At 40.7% G+C, this 17,073-nt stretch overlaps 4 protein-coding genes across 5 annotated transcripts; 2 read left to right on the top strand and 2 right to left on the bottom strand.

Moving 5' to 3' along the window:
- Positions 1 to 667: 667 nt before the first annotated feature.
- LOC100693269 (ubiquitin thioesterase OTUB1) lies at positions 668 to 5,194 on the top strand. Its single transcript, XM_003450344.3, has 7 exons — positions 668 to 896; positions 2,805 to 2,866; positions 3,237 to 3,335; positions 3,463 to 3,581; positions 3,761 to 3,845; positions 4,211 to 4,405; positions 4,596 to 5,194. The coding sequence occupies exons 1-7, from the start codon at positions 815 to 817 to the stop codon at positions 4,791 to 4,793; spliced, it is 840 nt and encodes a 279-aa protein (XP_003450392.1). The 5' UTR covers positions 668 to 814; the 3' UTR covers positions 4,794 to 5,194.
- A 366-nt stretch (positions 5,195 to 5,560) lies between these two features.
- Positions 5,561 to 10,421, top strand: LOC100700026 (citrate synthase-lysine N-methyltransferase CSKMT, mitochondrial). Of its 2 annotated transcripts, none has more exons than XM_003450369.5 (2): positions 5,561 to 5,789; positions 6,519 to 10,421. In XM_003450369.5, the coding sequence occupies exons 1-2, from the start codon at positions 5,711 to 5,713 to the stop codon at positions 7,193 to 7,195; spliced, it is 756 nt and encodes a 251-aa protein (XP_003450417.2). In that variant the 5' UTR covers positions 5,561 to 5,710; the 3' UTR covers positions 7,196 to 10,421. The 2 variants fall into 2 exon arrangements, with proteins under 2 accessions (XP_003450417.2, XP_019205595.1); XM_019350050.2 differs by lacking the exon at positions 5,561 to 5,789 and adding an exon at positions 5,852 to 5,931.
- Positions 10,148 to 12,177, bottom strand: LOC100693001 (ependymin). The gene is made up of 6 exons (XM_025905600.1): positions 12,023 to 12,177; positions 11,556 to 11,590; positions 11,301 to 11,435; positions 11,024 to 11,216; positions 10,779 to 10,866; positions 10,148 to 10,542 (listed from the first exon to the last, which is right to left on the bottom strand). The coding sequence occupies exons 1-6, from the start codon at positions 12,135 to 12,137 to the stop codon at positions 10,419 to 10,421; spliced, it is 690 nt and encodes a 229-aa protein (XP_025761385.1). The 5' UTR covers positions 12,138 to 12,177; the 3' UTR covers positions 10,148 to 10,418.
- Positions 12,178 to 12,708: 531 nt separating this feature from the next.
- LOC100699761 (ependymin) lies at positions 12,709 to 15,449 on the bottom strand. The gene is made up of 6 exons (XM_019350058.1): positions 14,798 to 15,449; positions 14,629 to 14,663; positions 13,967 to 14,101; positions 13,486 to 13,672; positions 13,311 to 13,398; positions 12,709 to 13,212 (listed from the first exon to the last, which is right to left on the bottom strand). The coding sequence occupies exons 1-6, from the start codon at positions 14,862 to 14,864 to the stop codon at positions 13,083 to 13,085; spliced, it is 642 nt and encodes a 213-aa protein (XP_019205603.1). The 5' UTR covers positions 14,865 to 15,449; the 3' UTR covers positions 12,709 to 13,082.
- Between the last annotated feature and the right edge of the window lie 1,624 nt (positions 15,450 to 17,073).

Here is a 17,073-nt window from a genome sequence, read left to right as displayed (position 1 = left end):
CCCAAAGAGAGATGTAAGAGATTTCTTACATTTATATGATATTTATATTTAGATATGTTGTTGAAATTGCTCTGCTTTTTCTAATACTAAGCTCAAATGTGCAGTTGAACACCTTTATACTGACAGGAAAGGGCCTTCATCCGGTCCAGCCAACTCAAAATCACAGTGGGCTGAATGTACAAAACTAATTGTTTGTTGGATTTTTACCTTCATCACAGTTATTGAAGAATAGCCACTAACTTGATAAATAAAAGCCAGCCAATTAGAACTAACTTAAGCAGGGATTTGCTTAATTAGTGCATAACTTTTACCATGTTTGCAATTAAACAAATTACCCCAAACCAGTGACTGTGCAGTTCTGTGAGGGTCCATGGTTTTGTGGAAGGACTGCACACTTCACCTGCCTCATAATCCTGTTTGACCCTCAGAAAAGCAACCTGTTATAATGCTGAGGAGGGCTTTTTATATCCCAGCAACAACACGAACCCTTTGACAACACTACCAAATATTTATTTCTTTATCAATTAATCTTAGTTAAAGTTATGATATAATAAAGAAATAAATGTATATTAAATATGACATAATACTGTAATTATGTAAATAAATGCATTATTTTCTGGTAAAACATCAGCCAATGGAATGTACTGGAAGCCTCGTATGACGCTTTAGCTTTGTTAACAAAGTCATTATTCATGCGAAAAGGTTGACCACAAACTAAATAAATGAATGAATGAATGAATGAATAAATAAATAAATAAATAAGTAAATAAAGTAAGTTTACCGGTGGTCTGCGCTCGGAAGTGTGCGACGAGTGATGTCATGCGGAGGGAGGAAACCGATCTCGACAGCTAAGATGGCGGAGGAGCAGCAAGAGTCATCACAGGGAGAGATGGAGGGTGAGAGAAACAGTTACACCAACAAATATCAAGCAAAGTGCGCTGCCATTTCTCTTCTAAACGAAACTCTTATCCACACGAACATCTGTAAAGCGTTTCAGCCGTTGCCTCCTCCGTGCTGAATCTGGCTGATGTGCAGCGGTGAGGGGCACACAGAGGCCAGAGCTTCTGGGCTAACGTTAGCTAGCTGCCAATGCTACACAAAGAAAAAAAAAGCTTGTTTAGTTAATGTCAAGGCAGCAGTGAGTGACAGTCCCAGAGGTTTTGACTTTTGGAAATGCTTAAAATGTGTACTTATTATTAAAGAAAAGGCGTCGTGTTTTTAGTTTATAAAACTGCGTCGTGGCTAGAATTTGTTTTGTTTTCGCACAAGTCGCGCTAGCCAAGTTTAGCTGACTGACGTTAGCTTGTAGGTTAACTTGTTTTGATGTTAAATGCTGACCAAGGGCTAAATGCGCTCTTGTTTGCTTATTGGTGTCAGCAGGTGATGAAAACGGAAGGGGGGAGTGTGTCTTTGTCAATTGATTTATTCCACATTTTATTACATTTTGTTTACATGCAGCTGTCTGGCATTAAAACGAATTCAGTGGTTTCGCCACTGAGAAGGAAAACACCGCGTTAAAAGGGCTTTGTGAAAAAGGACATTTAAACCAAAACGACATGCAGCACCTGGCGCCGTTACTTTTATTAAGAAACTGGCATCTTAACCTACAATGTATTACGGGTGATCGAGTTTATTTATTTATTTTTACAGCCAAGATAATGCAGTCGCATTTAATTGTGATTGTTAAATACAAGCTAGGCACTTTTTAATTTCCTAGTAAAACCAAGTAATATCGAGTTAGTTCAGTTTTAATTCCTGGCTTGTTTGGGTATTACATTGTCACACAGCATTGCAGGTGCAATGCAGGTACACTGCCAGTGTCACTAGGTCACACCTGCGTAAACGCACCAAATGTAAAAGTGAATGCAGTCAGAGATGGGCCAAATCAGCTTGTTCTGATTCCCATCCAATACAGCTTGGGTGTCTGCTAATACTGACTAGAGATAAGATACTGGTTTTAAATTAATAATCTATAACGCTGTGAGCAAGAGACTAGAAAGTATTCTTATATGTGTCAGGAAATACGAGACTTAACTTAAAACATTTTCCTAACTTTGAAAACTGAAAAGGAACAAATAAATATAATTCTATACAAATGTTGATATTTATTAGTGAAATAAAAGAAAACAGCCCTAGGATACACGTGGCAAAGTAAACACAGAGCAACACAGAAATGAATCGAATGGGCTGGCTCGTTATCACTGATAGCTGGTCCAGTTTTCACAGTTGGTATCGGATCGATATCCAATCCAAATATTGAATTGGTGCAACAGTTGTTTCCCTAGTAGCAAATGCTTGTATCCTAACTGTCTGAAACACTAAAAGCTGAAACTGTGTTTTAGCTTTCAGTTCATAATGTTTTTCTATTTTTTCATTTTTTTCAAACCACACATCTGTGCAGTAGATCACATTAGGATCGCACTCTACTAAAAAAGTTAACCTAAGCAGTTTTCCTCAGACTAGCATCCTTTAACGAAACATTAGCACCTCCATACAGTTTGGGAAGATGGAGTTCTGCTTTGATACTGCAGATGTTTGTAGTGCAGTTTTGGTCTCAGTTTCAGAACTGTTACAGTGCTGTTGTCAGTTTATAGTACCATAAATGCTACTATATTTATGGTAATGTAAATCTAAAGTACACACTTTGCATCACTGGAACACTGCGATTTCAAATAGTGCTTCTAATCTGATGTGCAGTTAAAATCCCAATGCCACAGCTTCACTATCCTCTGTTTCAGCCAGTATGTCATTTAAGTACTACTCTACTCCTGAAGCCTCTTGAATTTGTCACCCTTGTCTTACAGGAGTGAACTGCCTAGCATATGATGAGGCCATAATTGCTCAACAGGACCGGATTCAGCAGGAGGTAAGGAAGCTCTTTTTATCTTAAAGGTCAAGTTTAGTTTGGGCAGCAAAAAGAAATAAAGATAGCTTGGCGTTATTCTGGGGATCCGGATGAGCAACTTCAGAAATCTCAGATCACATGTGGACAGGGCTATAAAAGCATAATTTGCACACTGAAAACAAATGAGATGCATGTCTTTGAGAATCTATCTTTGCAGTAATTACATTGACCTTTACCTGTAACAGGGTTTATGTGCACAGCTGTGAGCTTATAATAAAAGAAATGTTACTAATGCATAATCACAGATGTACTGTGTAATAAAAAGTCTAAAAACAAGTATGGAGATGGATTGCAGTGACTAATTTGCAGTTTTGTGTGTGTGGTTGTGCAGATAGCCACCAGTAACCCTTTAGTGTCAGACAGACAGGACCTGTCGGTGCTGCAGAGCGAGTACGCTGAGGATGACACGGTTTATCAGCTCAAGATCAAGGTCAGTCAGAGCGCAGCACCTCTCAGGTTACTGCAGCCACGTGTCAATCCAAAGTTTCTCTGTTTAAATTTGCAATAACAGTTTTGGATCTGATCTTAAAGATTTTTTAAAATTATTGTTATTACAGGACCTGCACAAAAAATACTCGTACATTCGCAAGACGCGACCAGATGGAAACTGTTTCTACAGAGCCTTTGGCTTTGCACATCTCGAGTCCCTGCTAGATGACAGCAAAGAACTTCAGAAGTGAGTGCCAGAGTGGTTACTGTGTGTGCTCTGCTGGCTGTTGGTGTCTATACTCAATGTGTGAATGTGTGTGAGCAGTACACTGTGTTCTGTTTTCAATATTTTAAAATTCAGATAAGCACATAGGTGGCTTTAATATTTACAATGTTTACCTTTAAATACACATTTTGTCTCTTCAGGTTCAAAGCAGTTGCAGCTAAAAGTAAACTGGATCTGGTTAACGAAGGTTTCACTGAGTTTACTATTGAAGATTTTCACAATACTGTGAGTATTCTGGCAAACCTAAATGACTATTTTGCTGAAGTTGCTGTAATAGCAAATGCATGTCATCTAGTTAGATACATTTGTTTTATTTTCTGCTTTTTTGCATTGTTACTGTAAAAAAGCTTAAAAAAAGAGGTGTAAAACCCTCAACCTGACTGACAGCATATCATTTGTTATGTTGGATAAGGTGCAGATGACGATCCTTACTGACTAGCCAATTTTAGATGGTCATCTGCCAGAGCACATGATGTGTTCAGTGAAATGGAACATGCAGCCAAATTTGTTTTGGCCAGTTAAATAGAAAGTTGGCAAGCTGAAGCCCGAGTACATGAGTCTAAATATGTAAATATTGTTTTTCCTGCTAGTTCATGGACTTGATTGAACTGTGTGAGAAACAGCCGAGGCTGCAGGAGGTGCTGAGCTCCTTCAACGACCAGAACGTATCAGACTATGTGGTGGTGTACCTGCGGTTGCTCACCTCAGGCTACTTGCAGCGAGAGCATACCTTCTTTCAGCATTTCATAGAGGGTGGGCGCACTGTCAAGGAGTTCTGCCAGCAGGTGAAGGTTTTCCCTACATAGATAACCATTTTCCTGTTTTTAAATTTAAATATAATGTACATAACTGTTGAATTGTTATGACCGACGTTGTGTAAAGAGTACAGTGTTTGCCATTCTGGTATAATGAAGATGTTTTATTGTCTGAAACTCAAACCTAATGTGCTTTTTTTTTTCTTTCTCTTTTTCCAAGGAGGTAGAGCCAATGTCTAAAGAAAGTGACCACATTCACATCATCGCCTTAGCTCAGGCCTTGGACGTATCCATTCTGGTGGAGTACATGGATAGAGGAGAGGGAGGAACAGTCAATCACCACGTCTTTCCCGAAGGCGGAGACCCCCGCATCTTCCTCCTCTATAGACCTGGCCATTACGACATCTTGTACAAATAGCACTCCTGGCCACGGCCCATCTCATGCATCTCCTGCTGTGTGCCGCAGCAGCGCATTCAGAAAATGCTACCAGCAGCCATGCTGATGAAACATACATCTGTGTATAAGATTACACTTGTGTATTTGGAAAAAAGAAAAAAAGAAAAAGAGAGAGAAAATCACATTACTTGCCTCCTTTGCCCTTCTCGCCCCAAACCCCCAAATTTACCTTCAGTCATAACAAAATGATGAAATAAAAAAAAAAAAAATCTTTGGAAATATAGAAGTGACTCCAACCATTTAGAGTTGTACAGGGTTTTTTTTTCTTTTGTGGTTGTAAATGTTATCTACTTGCTTTGTTTGTTTCTTTTCCTTTGTTACACTGCGTTTCATTGAGTTTTATTAAAGCAATTTACATCTTATTTCTTGTGTCAGTATGATTTTTGTTTTTCAGTTAAATATTGAAAGTTGACAATAACGTTCTTAGTCATCACTGCACACTGATGGAACCTGATATAACTATACTTTAATTGAGAGCATTATTGCACTATTCCTGCAGGTCAAATTAGAGGGAGAGGGGAAAGAAGACGATGGGACTATACAGTAATAAATTGTATATGAACTACGAGAGAAAACATACATGTTAAAATGTTGCTGGTTTCCTAAAAACAGTTTGATCTATAGTTTTCAATATACGGATGTCAGTGATTTACACGGACAGCTGCTTTTTGGCAGGATGGTTAAGTGGGTGTATATTGTTTACACTTGCACTCACACACATGCGCAGTTCCGTCACTGCAGCATAACCGAGTCAAAGATCGTCTATAGCGTAGCAAATACTTTGCTCTAGCATTTTATGGACGGAGAGTCCTCTTGGTACTAAGAAAAAATACCAAAGTGAGAACTTACGACAAAGGTTGGAGTGAAACTAAGGCAAGATGTCTCCGTTTTTAAAGTCATTTTTGTCAGGCAGAAGAGTTTTTGGCGCTTATTTACGGTATCATTCTTCTCTAACTGGTATGTACAAAACGTCATATTTTTGTAATAAAAAATATGTATATTTTTCATGATATTTAATGCTACACATGACTGCCGACTGATAAGCTAACTAGCTACAACAGGTTAGCCATTCACGGAGATGAAGGACTTTGGTGTAACGGTGGGTGCAAGCTAGTGACGTATTCACTGAAAAAAGCAGTTGTACCACGAGGAAGCCCTCTATAGTACAGTCGGTTTCTAGTTTACACATTAAACCCTATTAAAGGTCATCGTAGCTGTGTAGAAAGATGTGCTTTAAGTCTCTAATCGTAGCCGCAGTGTGTCTTCTAAACAGTGGTGTGTTGCTTTGTGCAGACCTTCGCTCACGGTTATAGTTAGGGTGGGCAACACTTAGTCAAACACCTGTCAGTACAACACCATAAACTGCAGCTTCCGAAAAGCTGAACCAAACTACGGAAGCGTAGAGCTGCCACCCAGGCAAAAGAAAAATAGAAGTATATCACGTTATAACGTGAAAAGTTTATTGTTCTAACAAGATACTTTTCATGTTTAATGAATAAATGTATCTTATACACACTGCTGTTGCATAAACTTGTAAATCACGTTAAAGTTGAGGGAACTTCCTCAAAAGAAATTATTATTGTCTGTTTATAACCTAAGAAAAGAGCTCAATCATGATCATGCAAAAATAACAGCTGTTTTGTGTATTACTGATAACTCCTGTGTCTCATCTTTGTTTCACTGTAGCTGAACTGATTGAAAACATGGATAAGAAAGCAACCTGGGACCGCTTCTACACCGAGACCAGCAGCGGGAAAGCCCCCTTCAAAAACTTTGAGTGGTTTTTTGGTTTCGATTCTGTCCGAGACTTCATCATGCCCCTCTTGCAAACTATGTCTCGCCCAGACGCTGCGCTCCACGTGGTGGATATGGGCTGTGGGACATCAGCACTGGGACCCTCTATCTACAGGCACTCTCCTGTCTCCGTTCATGTCACTTGTGCTGACATTTCCCCCATAGCTGTGAAACTAATGCAGGAACACATTCAAGCCAAAGCCATTCAACCTCACAGCTGTTCTTCTCAAATTGAGTTCGTAGAGCTGGACTGCACACAGCTTGATAAACGCTTCAGTCCTAGTACTGTGGACCTTATAATTGACAAGGGGACCACTGATGCCTTGTTAAGGTCCAGGGAGGGGAAGCAGAATGCCAGCCTGGTCTTGAAGCAGTGTTTAAGGGTGTTGCGGAGTTCAGGGTCCTTGCTCCAGTTTTCTGATGAGGACCCTGACTCCAGGCTTATTTGGCTGGAGACGGCTGCACAGGATCCGGGAGTGATGACAGCAGATGTTGGGGTGCAGGAGGTTGGGGAGCTAAGGGGGATCCATTACTACTGCTACCAGGTGACCCCTCACCCTGTTCTATAGCTGTAACTTTTTACTCCAGTAAATAAATAAAATAATACAACACAACTGTCATTAATATCATCTTTCTTCTCATAAGACATAAGTAGAAATATTCCGTGGTGTAGAATAACTTTAACTCATATAGCACATATATTGTATTATAGTGTGTATGAGTAAACTATGTATAGAATCATCTCTGAACTGTAAATCTGTGTCTCATGTTTGAGTTGCATAGATTTGTCTCTCTCTTTCATTACTTGTCACACACTGCCATCTAGTGGCCAGCAGGCACCCAGCATCCAGGATTTCAAATCCCATCCAGCAGAACACAACACTGTAATACAATGTGCAAATATACTTTGCACACACATGCCTCTTTTAGAGAAATATTTAAAGACATGCAGCTCAGTAGAGTAGAAACATTTCCAGGCCTGGAGACAGCAATTTTAGGTACACGTTAGTAATGTTTGATGTGCAGTAGATTTGGGAGATCATATTATGGAAGTACTGAACTTCCATATACAGGGAGATAAGTAGGCAAAGCTGTTGTGGTGTTGTGGCAGTGTGTTTTCCAGGTCGCGACCACAACACTCATTTCCTCTTTGTAAACATAAGAGTAGCTCTAGGTACAAAGTACCAAAGTTAGAGTGCGCTACAATAGGGAAGAAAGAAAAGGGAAGAAAAAACATCAGCTAGACACATTAATGGTATCCAATCAAATTAATATTTTTTGGCAGTGTTGGATCTCCTGCGTTCAGATAGTATTTCTGATTTATTAATTCATGTTACTCAGATTTATTTATGAAAAATATCGAAATACCTGGCAGCTTTACATAATACATCACAAATGTCATCCAGTCATCTATTATCTTCCACTTTTCCAATTCTACCTTTTTGGGGGGGTGGGGGGGTGGAAAAGGCATCTCTCTAGCACAAAGACAGCCGCTCACACCTATGGGCAATTTAAAAGACAAACAAAAAACAAAGAGAAAAAACAACCTAACCCCACTGACCTGCATGTCTCTGCGGGAAGAAGCCTGAGTACTCACACACAGAGAGAAACGCCACACAGAAATGATGATGAGGGATGCTTGTTGGGAGGTAACAGTGTGCCTAAATTGCAAATGCATTATGCATTTCAACCTGTCAGGCAGTAGTCCCATGCATTTTCAAATCCTCCACCATCATACCAGTCTCCAAAAGACCGGACATGTCCACCCTAAATGACTTCAGGCCAGTGGCACTCACACCAATTGCCATGAAATGCCTCGAAAAACTGGTTCTCACACACATCAACCACATGGCCCCAGACACTGCCGATCGCCTCCAGTTTGCCTACCCCCCAGTCGATCAGTGGATGACGCGGTAGCAATACCCTTACACCATGCTCTGCAACATCTGGAAAGTAGCAGAATGTATGCCAGGATGCTTTTCCTGGTCTACGGTTCTGCTTTCAACACCAGCTGATCAAGAAGCTCACAGACCTCGGCATCCCAACTCCCATCTACAACTGGATTCTGGAATTCCTGACAGATAGACCACCGGTGGTGAGAATGGGAAGACGGGTGTCTGCTGAACTCACAGTCAGCACAAGATTCCTACAGAGCTGTTTCCTCAGGCCCAAACTCTTCACCCTGTACACTTATGACCGTGTCTCCACCCAGGATAACAGCCATAGACTCCTGGGATTGCAGTTCACAACAGACCTGAGGTGGACTCTTAACACCACGGCCACAGTGAAAAAAGCCCAGCAAAGGCTTTATCTCATTAGGCTGCTCAGGAAAGCCGGCCTGAACCATTGCCCTCTCACCCAGGCCCACAGAGGACTAATAGAGAGCATCCTCTCCGCAGGCATGGGAACACCACACAGGCAGAGACGAAGGCTCTGCAAAGAATCATGAAGACTGTGGAGAGGCTCATAGGGACAAAACTTCCATCCATGGACTCTATACACACAGCGCTGCAGGAAAAGAGCAGAGGGAATTATCACAAACTCACTCCATCCAGCTCACTCTATGCTCAGACACAGGAGCTGCACATACAACCTAAGACACAGCAGAGCAGACAGCATCATCACTCACAGAACAAAGTTTATCAATAGCTTCTTCCCCACCACAGTCAGACTGATGGAAAACAAAAACCACTGAACAATGTGCAATAATAACCCCAAACTATCTCACCAGGAATGTGCATATGCTAACCGTGCAATATCTGCAATATAATTAGACTTATGTATATACTGCCACCCCTCTTGTAAAGGGGGTCTGATTTATAATTTACAATATTAGTATTGTATTGTCTTGTTTAGTCATCTTTACTATGACTGAGAGAGCTCTGCACAAGAATCGCAGATGCCTTGACTGCTGGTTTATGCACAAATAGCAAATAAGGGTTAGCCCTTAACCCTTGAAAAATATAAGACTGAAAATATCAGACTAAACTACACCACTACTTCCCTTATTGCAATCATATGTGGCTACATTTGCACCCAAACTCTTTTTGCATGAATCCAACATCTAGTAAACATGCTAGAAAACCTCTGTGTGTCTTTAGCTTTAAAATGCACTTCACTACTAACAAAACTGTCTGACACTGTGTGAATTTTACACATGACAAAACTCTTTTCTGTGTTAATGTAATGTAATGTAATGTGTAATCTTTAGAGAGACTTTCAACCTCGTAATTCAATAGATTTATTTCTGCATTTGTCCAGTTTTGTTGTGAAAGGTGTGAGGTTAAAATATTCATTTGAAGTCTTCTTAAAGTGGGATTTTTGACAAAATGCTTCTTCAGCTTCAGGATCTTCTTTGGTGGGATACTCCTGAACTTTGTCCAACATGCCACCCCCTGGGACATACCAGTGGCTTTTAGTCTTTGCGTTGTTAGTCTGTGAGTATTGATTATTGCCACATTCCTACTGCAGTTTGTACAGATCAGTGAAAAAAGTATCAGGAATAAAGTATCAGGCTCGACTTTTCTGAATTTGTTTTTATTTTCTTATGACATAAACATTCAAAAACTAATTTAACTGATAAACTATTATTTGAAAAGATTAAAAAAGAGAAACAGCATGATTAAAAATAGATTTTAGAGGAAACGCTGCTCAATCTGATGACTGTAAAAGATGTAAGAAAATACTCTGATTAAATATTAGCATGAATTTTAACCAAATGAAGCTTGTTTATGAATGGCAGCAATGCAGTTCAGTGAATCATCATCATCATTGTCACCACCATTTGTAAAATCATTCTTTAAACAAGCTGAGAAATGTTACTGGCTCGTCTTCATCCCCCTGCTCAGCATTCATGCAGAAAAACGGCGGGTTGAGTTTTTGGGGATCGACTAATCCAATGACATTGTTGAAGAAGCTGAAAAACAGAAGAAAAATGAAGCAAAATGAATCAGAGGATACCAACAGTTTTCTTCAACCAGGATCACAGATGCTCAGAGACTTTAGAGTGTGAGAAAAAGGCAAATGCCCTACTGAGGGACCCAGTTCAGTGTTTACTGGCAAATATTAAGGGAAAAAACGCAACGTGACAAATAGTTTTGGAAACATGCATGTAAGTTCTAGGACAATATTAAAAGTCTTCTGCCCACTGACCTGTTGACCACCCAGTCACCGTTGCTGGTGTGATACAGAGTACTGACGGGGATGCATCCAAACTCGGTGACAGTGGTAAAGTACTTGGCTGCAGAAACAAGAAGTGGATCACATGGGAGCTGAGGCAGCGCAACCAGACGAGCAGGTTTGTTTGTGTTCAACACAAGCTTATGTAAGAGAATGTCATGTGTTACAAACTAACACATGACTTTGCAATTTTTCGCTTTGATTTCCTCTTATTGTACCTGATCCCGTCTTCATCTTCTGCTCCCCGTACCAACTGTTGACCAGGACTCCCTGTCCAGGACCAGAGGAGGCACCTAACACAACCTGGCCCATCAGGGTGGCATTTCTTGGAACTGCCAGCGGGTGGAAGTCAGGGCTCAGACGCTGCTTAGTGCATGTGCGGTTCTTGTTGTTTATTTTATACATAACACCCTAGAGGACAGGGCACCATTACACAGTCGTTTATGGTATACAGGATAAACTTGAATGCAAATATTACTGCTGTGTCGTCACTACCTCTCTGTACAGTAGAAGCACATCAAGGTGGTAGGTCTTATTGTCATAGAGTCCAAACTGTCTGAAGCGGATGCGCTCTCCCAGTCCATCATAGATGTACTTGGAGAACGCCAGCAGCTTCTGACTTGCAGTGGACTTTCAAACAGAGGCAAATGTTTGTCATTGCAGATTACTCTGAATAACTAACAACCGCATTAAGTATCAGTTGTTATTGCAACACTCAAATGTAATCGAGGGATATGAGAGGAGACTTACCACAGACAGGCTTCCGCTCATCAGTGGTGGGTATCCTGTGAAAATTAAAGAAGGATTTTGGAGGATAAAAGGCTTCTGCCCACTGACCTGTTGACCACCCAGGTCAGCAGGTCAAGTTAGCAATGTAGCAGATGGACAGAAGATGTCCTCTCCATTGCTCCCCATATTGCACTGAGACATTTGAGATAGAACTGTGTCTAAATGCTCTTTCATTACATTTCTGCCTATCCCAGATGCACTGGCAGACAAGTTATCTCACACTTTTATTCTTTTTTAAATGCTTTTTACCTACTATTCACTCAAACATTTCTAATGTACAATGTAGCACATATGTGCTGCATTGCTAACTTGGTCATTCTACACTGAATCAAAAACAAATCAGCACCAGCAGTTCTGATGCTAAAGCAAGAGAACTGCTGCATTTGGAGACATTTGAAGAAAGAGGACTTTAAAGTCTGCGTACTCACTGCAATGTCGTGGTCTCTGAGCGAGACAGCCCACGGACAGGCACACAAGCAGGACGAGGACCTTCATGCTGTCAGACTGCAGATCTGAACGTTTTCCTCTGCAACAGCTGCTCATATGATACTGCTTTAAAAATCTCACTTCCTTAAAAAACAAGCAGGTGATACTCCCATTCTGTATCTGCAGCCAAGATTTTTGTTTGTCATTTCTCAATACACCAGTTATGTCAGAATAAAGGTCAAGGGGAATTACCTTTTAATAATAGAAACTGCGTTTTAGCTGTTTTGACCCCTAACTAAAAACCAAGGGGAGGCGCTAGAAGGCTGACTGAAGAGAGAGTTGAGAGGATAGACTGCATGTAGATACAATGTAAAAAAGCAGCTTTTGTAACCTTAACCACTCCCACCTCATATGTACACAAACTACTTTAATAAGCTGGAAACTATGTCTGCTGGCAAAGGTGACTAGTGTCACCTCTCTACTGAACCCACCCAGAAAGCAAGGAATAACTGGAAGCCAGCAAGGTGGGCATTAAACACAAAGATTTTTGATCCTCCATGACTTTTTTCCTGAAACGATTAGGTCACATTAATATGTTTTTTTTGGTGTCAATAGACAGATTTTGAGAATACATCCTTCTTTACCTTTACTTATGAAACAAGAGACAAGAAATACACCGCATGCATTCATGTGTTACATTTTTATTGATGAACACAACATGTGGCCACAACAGTGTTAGAAAATGGGAAGTAAGAAAAGCAAATATGAGAGGCAATAACCAGTTGCAAAAAAAAACTAAACTAAGAAAGAACAAAAAAAACCAGATGATTGTTGGAACCGCTTTATCATTTTCTGTATGCCAGAAAGAAAGCAAAATTCATCCTGATAAGAGATACACAGAAGAACAATGAGGCCAAACTTGCCCTCCATGTTTCAAACCGGAATAAGGAGGAGACGGCATATTATATGCAATTACATGCCATTCAGTTTTATTCATATAATGCCAATTCACAACATTGGTGATCTCAGTGCACTGTGTAAGGTAAAAACCTGCCAAAGCCTTCACTGCAGCTTAAAGAACAAACTGGTGAAATCTTCAGACTGCTCTCCATTCGCCGTCATCTCTGTTGGGCAGTAGTCGGGGGGGTTGAGCTGACCGGGGTCAGAAATCCCAACGACATTGTTGAAGAAGCTGGTGAGCACAAAGAAAGCGACACAGCTTTTACTTGGACGCACGCAAACGTATTGCAATCTACATTTTTCCTACTATAGACTTGAGAGGAAACTAACCCTGTCACCATCCATCCATACTCTTGTGTCTGGTACATAGTGTTGACCGGAATGCATCCGAATTCAGTGAAGGTGGTCAGGTACTTTCCTGGAAGGACAGAGATGAAATGTGTCCATAAACAGAGTGCAGATAAACAGTCATGATGAGAGTTCTGAACATTAGATGCCAACTCACCTGTATTTCCAGGAAGATTTCCAGTCCAGGTGTTGACCAGGAGTCCTTGACCGGGTCCAGATGAGCTGCCCACGACGGCTTGGCCCACCAGAGTTGAATTTATTGGGATTTCCATAGGATGGAAGTCTGCCTTCAGAGGCTTTTTCTTGCATGTACGAGCTTTGTCGTCAATCTCATACATGGCAGCCTGGTGCATGAGTTGTGGGGTGAGAATGAGAATCGCTTTAGATCAACTTTCTTTGCAGTTAAATATGATATTATTCAGTCTAAAGAAGAGGGTTGCATTAGTTGAACTCATGTTCAACTAATGCAATAAAATGAGTTCCCATCTTATTTCATTAAAACATTAAGGAAAGAAAACACTTTCTTATAACACGTTGTGTTGTTAGTCTCATGCGTCTCCACTTCAGCAGAATTATATCAGCAGTAATTTTCACACTAAAACAAATATTTGAGACGTTCTTGTGTTTGCTTTGGTCACCTCTCTGAAGAGCAGCAGGGCGTCATAGGTGAATGACTTGTTCTGGTAGTTCCCCAGCTCCGTGAGCCGGACCCTTTGTCCCCATCCATCGTACAGGTATTTGGCATAAATCCACAGCTTTTCATTCTGTGTGGACTGGAGAAACAGAATGCAAGATTGTTGACATCTTTCTCGTTCACACAGAATATGAATGACAACTTTCATTTTCTTTGTTTGCTTTCTACACAGTCAGGCAGGCCCCACATGCTCACTCACCATAAACATCAATCAAAGCGTGCACTGAAGATGGTAAATGTAAGAGCAGCTTCTGGACCTTGACCTGAGCACTAAAATGTCTGGACTTGTATCTCAACACAGCAAAGACTACCTTATTCCTAACTCTGACCAATATCAATTTGCTTACAGAACAAACAGATGGACAGAGGATGTCCACTGCTCCCCATATTGCACTGTGTCCACATGCTCTTTCATTACATTTCTGCCTATCCCAGATGCACTGGCTGATAAGTGATCTCACCCTTTTATTCTTTTTTAAATGCTTTTTACCTACTATTCACCCAAACATTTCTAATGTACAATAACAATAGAGGCTTCATTTTCCCTTATAATTAATAACAATAATAAGTTTAGTAAGTTTTTAAGCACAGAAAACATAAACTCACAACAGTCAGGGCTCCACTCAGAAGGGGAGGGCTTTCTGCATGAAATAAGAGAAAACAGAATTATTTATTAATATTTACAAGTCAGCAGAGAAAACAGCAATGAGAAACAAGCAGTGAACTATCACTGTAACCACAACAGAGCTCGTCTCGATTTCCTTCCTTTACTCACTGCATGGGCGAGGTTTCTCTGCCAGGCAGCCTGCCAGCACGCACACTAACACCACCAAGAGCTTCATCTTCTAGGAATCCGCAGAGTTTCTCACAGGTAGTTGCGAAGTCTCTGGTGCTCTAGAGGAGCCACACTTCCTTATATATGCTGACAGATGACCAGACAGACCTAGATGCTTCCGGGTTTTATTTTCAACCAACATCTGAGGGCTCAAGTTCAGATTCGGGTGTTGTCAGGGTGAGGTCGCAGTGTAAGCCCATAAAAGGAAATATCTTTGTACATTTAAAGCTGGTTAATGTTTTCCAAGGGCAAGAGACTCGTACAGCAGAGTGTGTGTAGACTATAATTGCTTACAATTGTACAAATTCTGCAACCAAAGTGAAAACATATCCCCATTATGACCACCTGCCTAATATTGTGTGATGCACTCTGTGTCCTGACATCTTTCTATCAGAACCACATTAAATCTGAGCTACAGCAGCTCGTCCATTGCTCGTCCCCACGTTTTATCAGTGAGACTTGGCTGTCCATGACCGAGTTTCTCGTTCACCACTGTTCTTCATAGATACCCACACCGGCCACCGCAGATTGTGAACATCCCACAAGAGCTGCAGTACTTGGAAATGTTCTGACTCAGTCTCCAAACAGTCACAGTTTGGCGCTCGTCAAACTCACGCTAATCGTTACGCTTGCAGTTTTTCGTGCTTCTAACACATCATTGAGGGCAAAATGTTCACCTGCTCCCTAACATATCCCACCCACTAATGGCTGCCACGATGAAGAGAACATCGGTGTTATTCACTCTATCTGTAGGTGCTTATAATGTTATGCCAACTCTATTCATACAGTGCACTTACAGTGAGGACAAACTTCAAAAATACACCGCTTTCCAGTCGAATATTCATAACAGCGCTTAGTGATAGTGTGTCATGCTGTGTCATACTGCGCACAGTGGGCCAAGGGTAAAGCATGCTGTGTTTACAAAAGAGGGCAGCTCATAAAGCCCGAACAGGATTTTGGCCGAATGGGGACGGGTAAACATGTGCTCATGAATGACATCACTGTCATGTGATTGTAGAGGTGTATGACTGCAGTCAGCAGACCTAACAGCTTTAGATAAAGCTACAAACCTACTTTTTAAAATGCATTAATTACATATATAAGCCTATACAAAACTTATAGTTATGCTATACAAGAACGCGTTTCTAATATTGCAGTTAATTTCAACCCCCCCCCCCCCCCCCCACACACACACACACACACATCCTTTGCAAGTTATGCTATGTGTAGTATTACAAGATAGATTCTCTGAATTGTTTTTACTTTCATCATTGTCATCATCTTAATAATTTTACTCTTGACTGACTCAGTAATGCACCTTGTGAGATGTTTTTAATGTGTACGAGCAGACCATTTCTACTGTTATCATTTTCTATTTGGAAATTGAACAAACACCAACAGTTACAAGGGTATCTGACCTATAGGTGTAGACCTGCAGCGGTCATGTGTCGCACTGAAATGATGTCAGTCAGGTCTTTCTATTGTATTCACCTTGACCATGTTACACTCCCCTTATAAAGATAAATGGACTATATTTACATTACACTTTTTCCCATTGGCAGTTTGCAAAGGGCTCCATTTATTGACCTGTTAACACACAAACACACAGGTACACAACTAATGGTGGATCTGCCACACAAGGTACTGTTCTGTTGTCAGAAGCCATTTTTAGTCCATTGTCTCTGCATTACATCAACCTCGCTGCCATAAAGCACGCTGCAGGAACTCATTCCTACCACTCTCTGTAAAGTTGTATAATAACTCTTCATTCTGTGACAGGTGAACACACCTGTCAGGTGTATGGTCCAATGCATATTTTTGTATAATACCTTCATGCAGCTTTTTCTTATGATTTAATTTGCACATCTTATTTATTAATGCAATTTGCACTTCTCCCTTACAAATGTCAGTCTTACTAACATCATTTTTCTTTTTCTTTGTTTTTTATCACTGTTGTAAATATATAAATTCCTGCACTATCTCATAGTATAAGGGCCTTACCAGGCACCTGTGGCACTTTTTTTTTAACTGTGCTGTTTAGTGCAGACTGTACCCTTCATCGTGCTGCTGTAACACATCAATTTCCCTTGTGCAATCAATAAAGTATCTATTTCAAGTATCTATCTATCACTCACTCACTGGACCATATGCACCAAAAACGAAGACTGCATAATCATCATCTTCATGTAGCCTGTTTACAGATTTCCCGGTTCACT

Source organism: Oreochromis niloticus, linkage group LG3 (assembly GCF_001858045.2).
Source record: "Oreochromis niloticus isolate F11D_XX linkage group LG3, O_niloticus_UMD_NMBU, whole genome shotgun sequence".
NCBI lineage: Eukaryota > Metazoa > Chordata > Actinopteri > Cichliformes > Cichlidae > Oreochromis > Oreochromis niloticus.
This window is presented reverse-complemented; position numbering and strand designations above follow the sequence as displayed.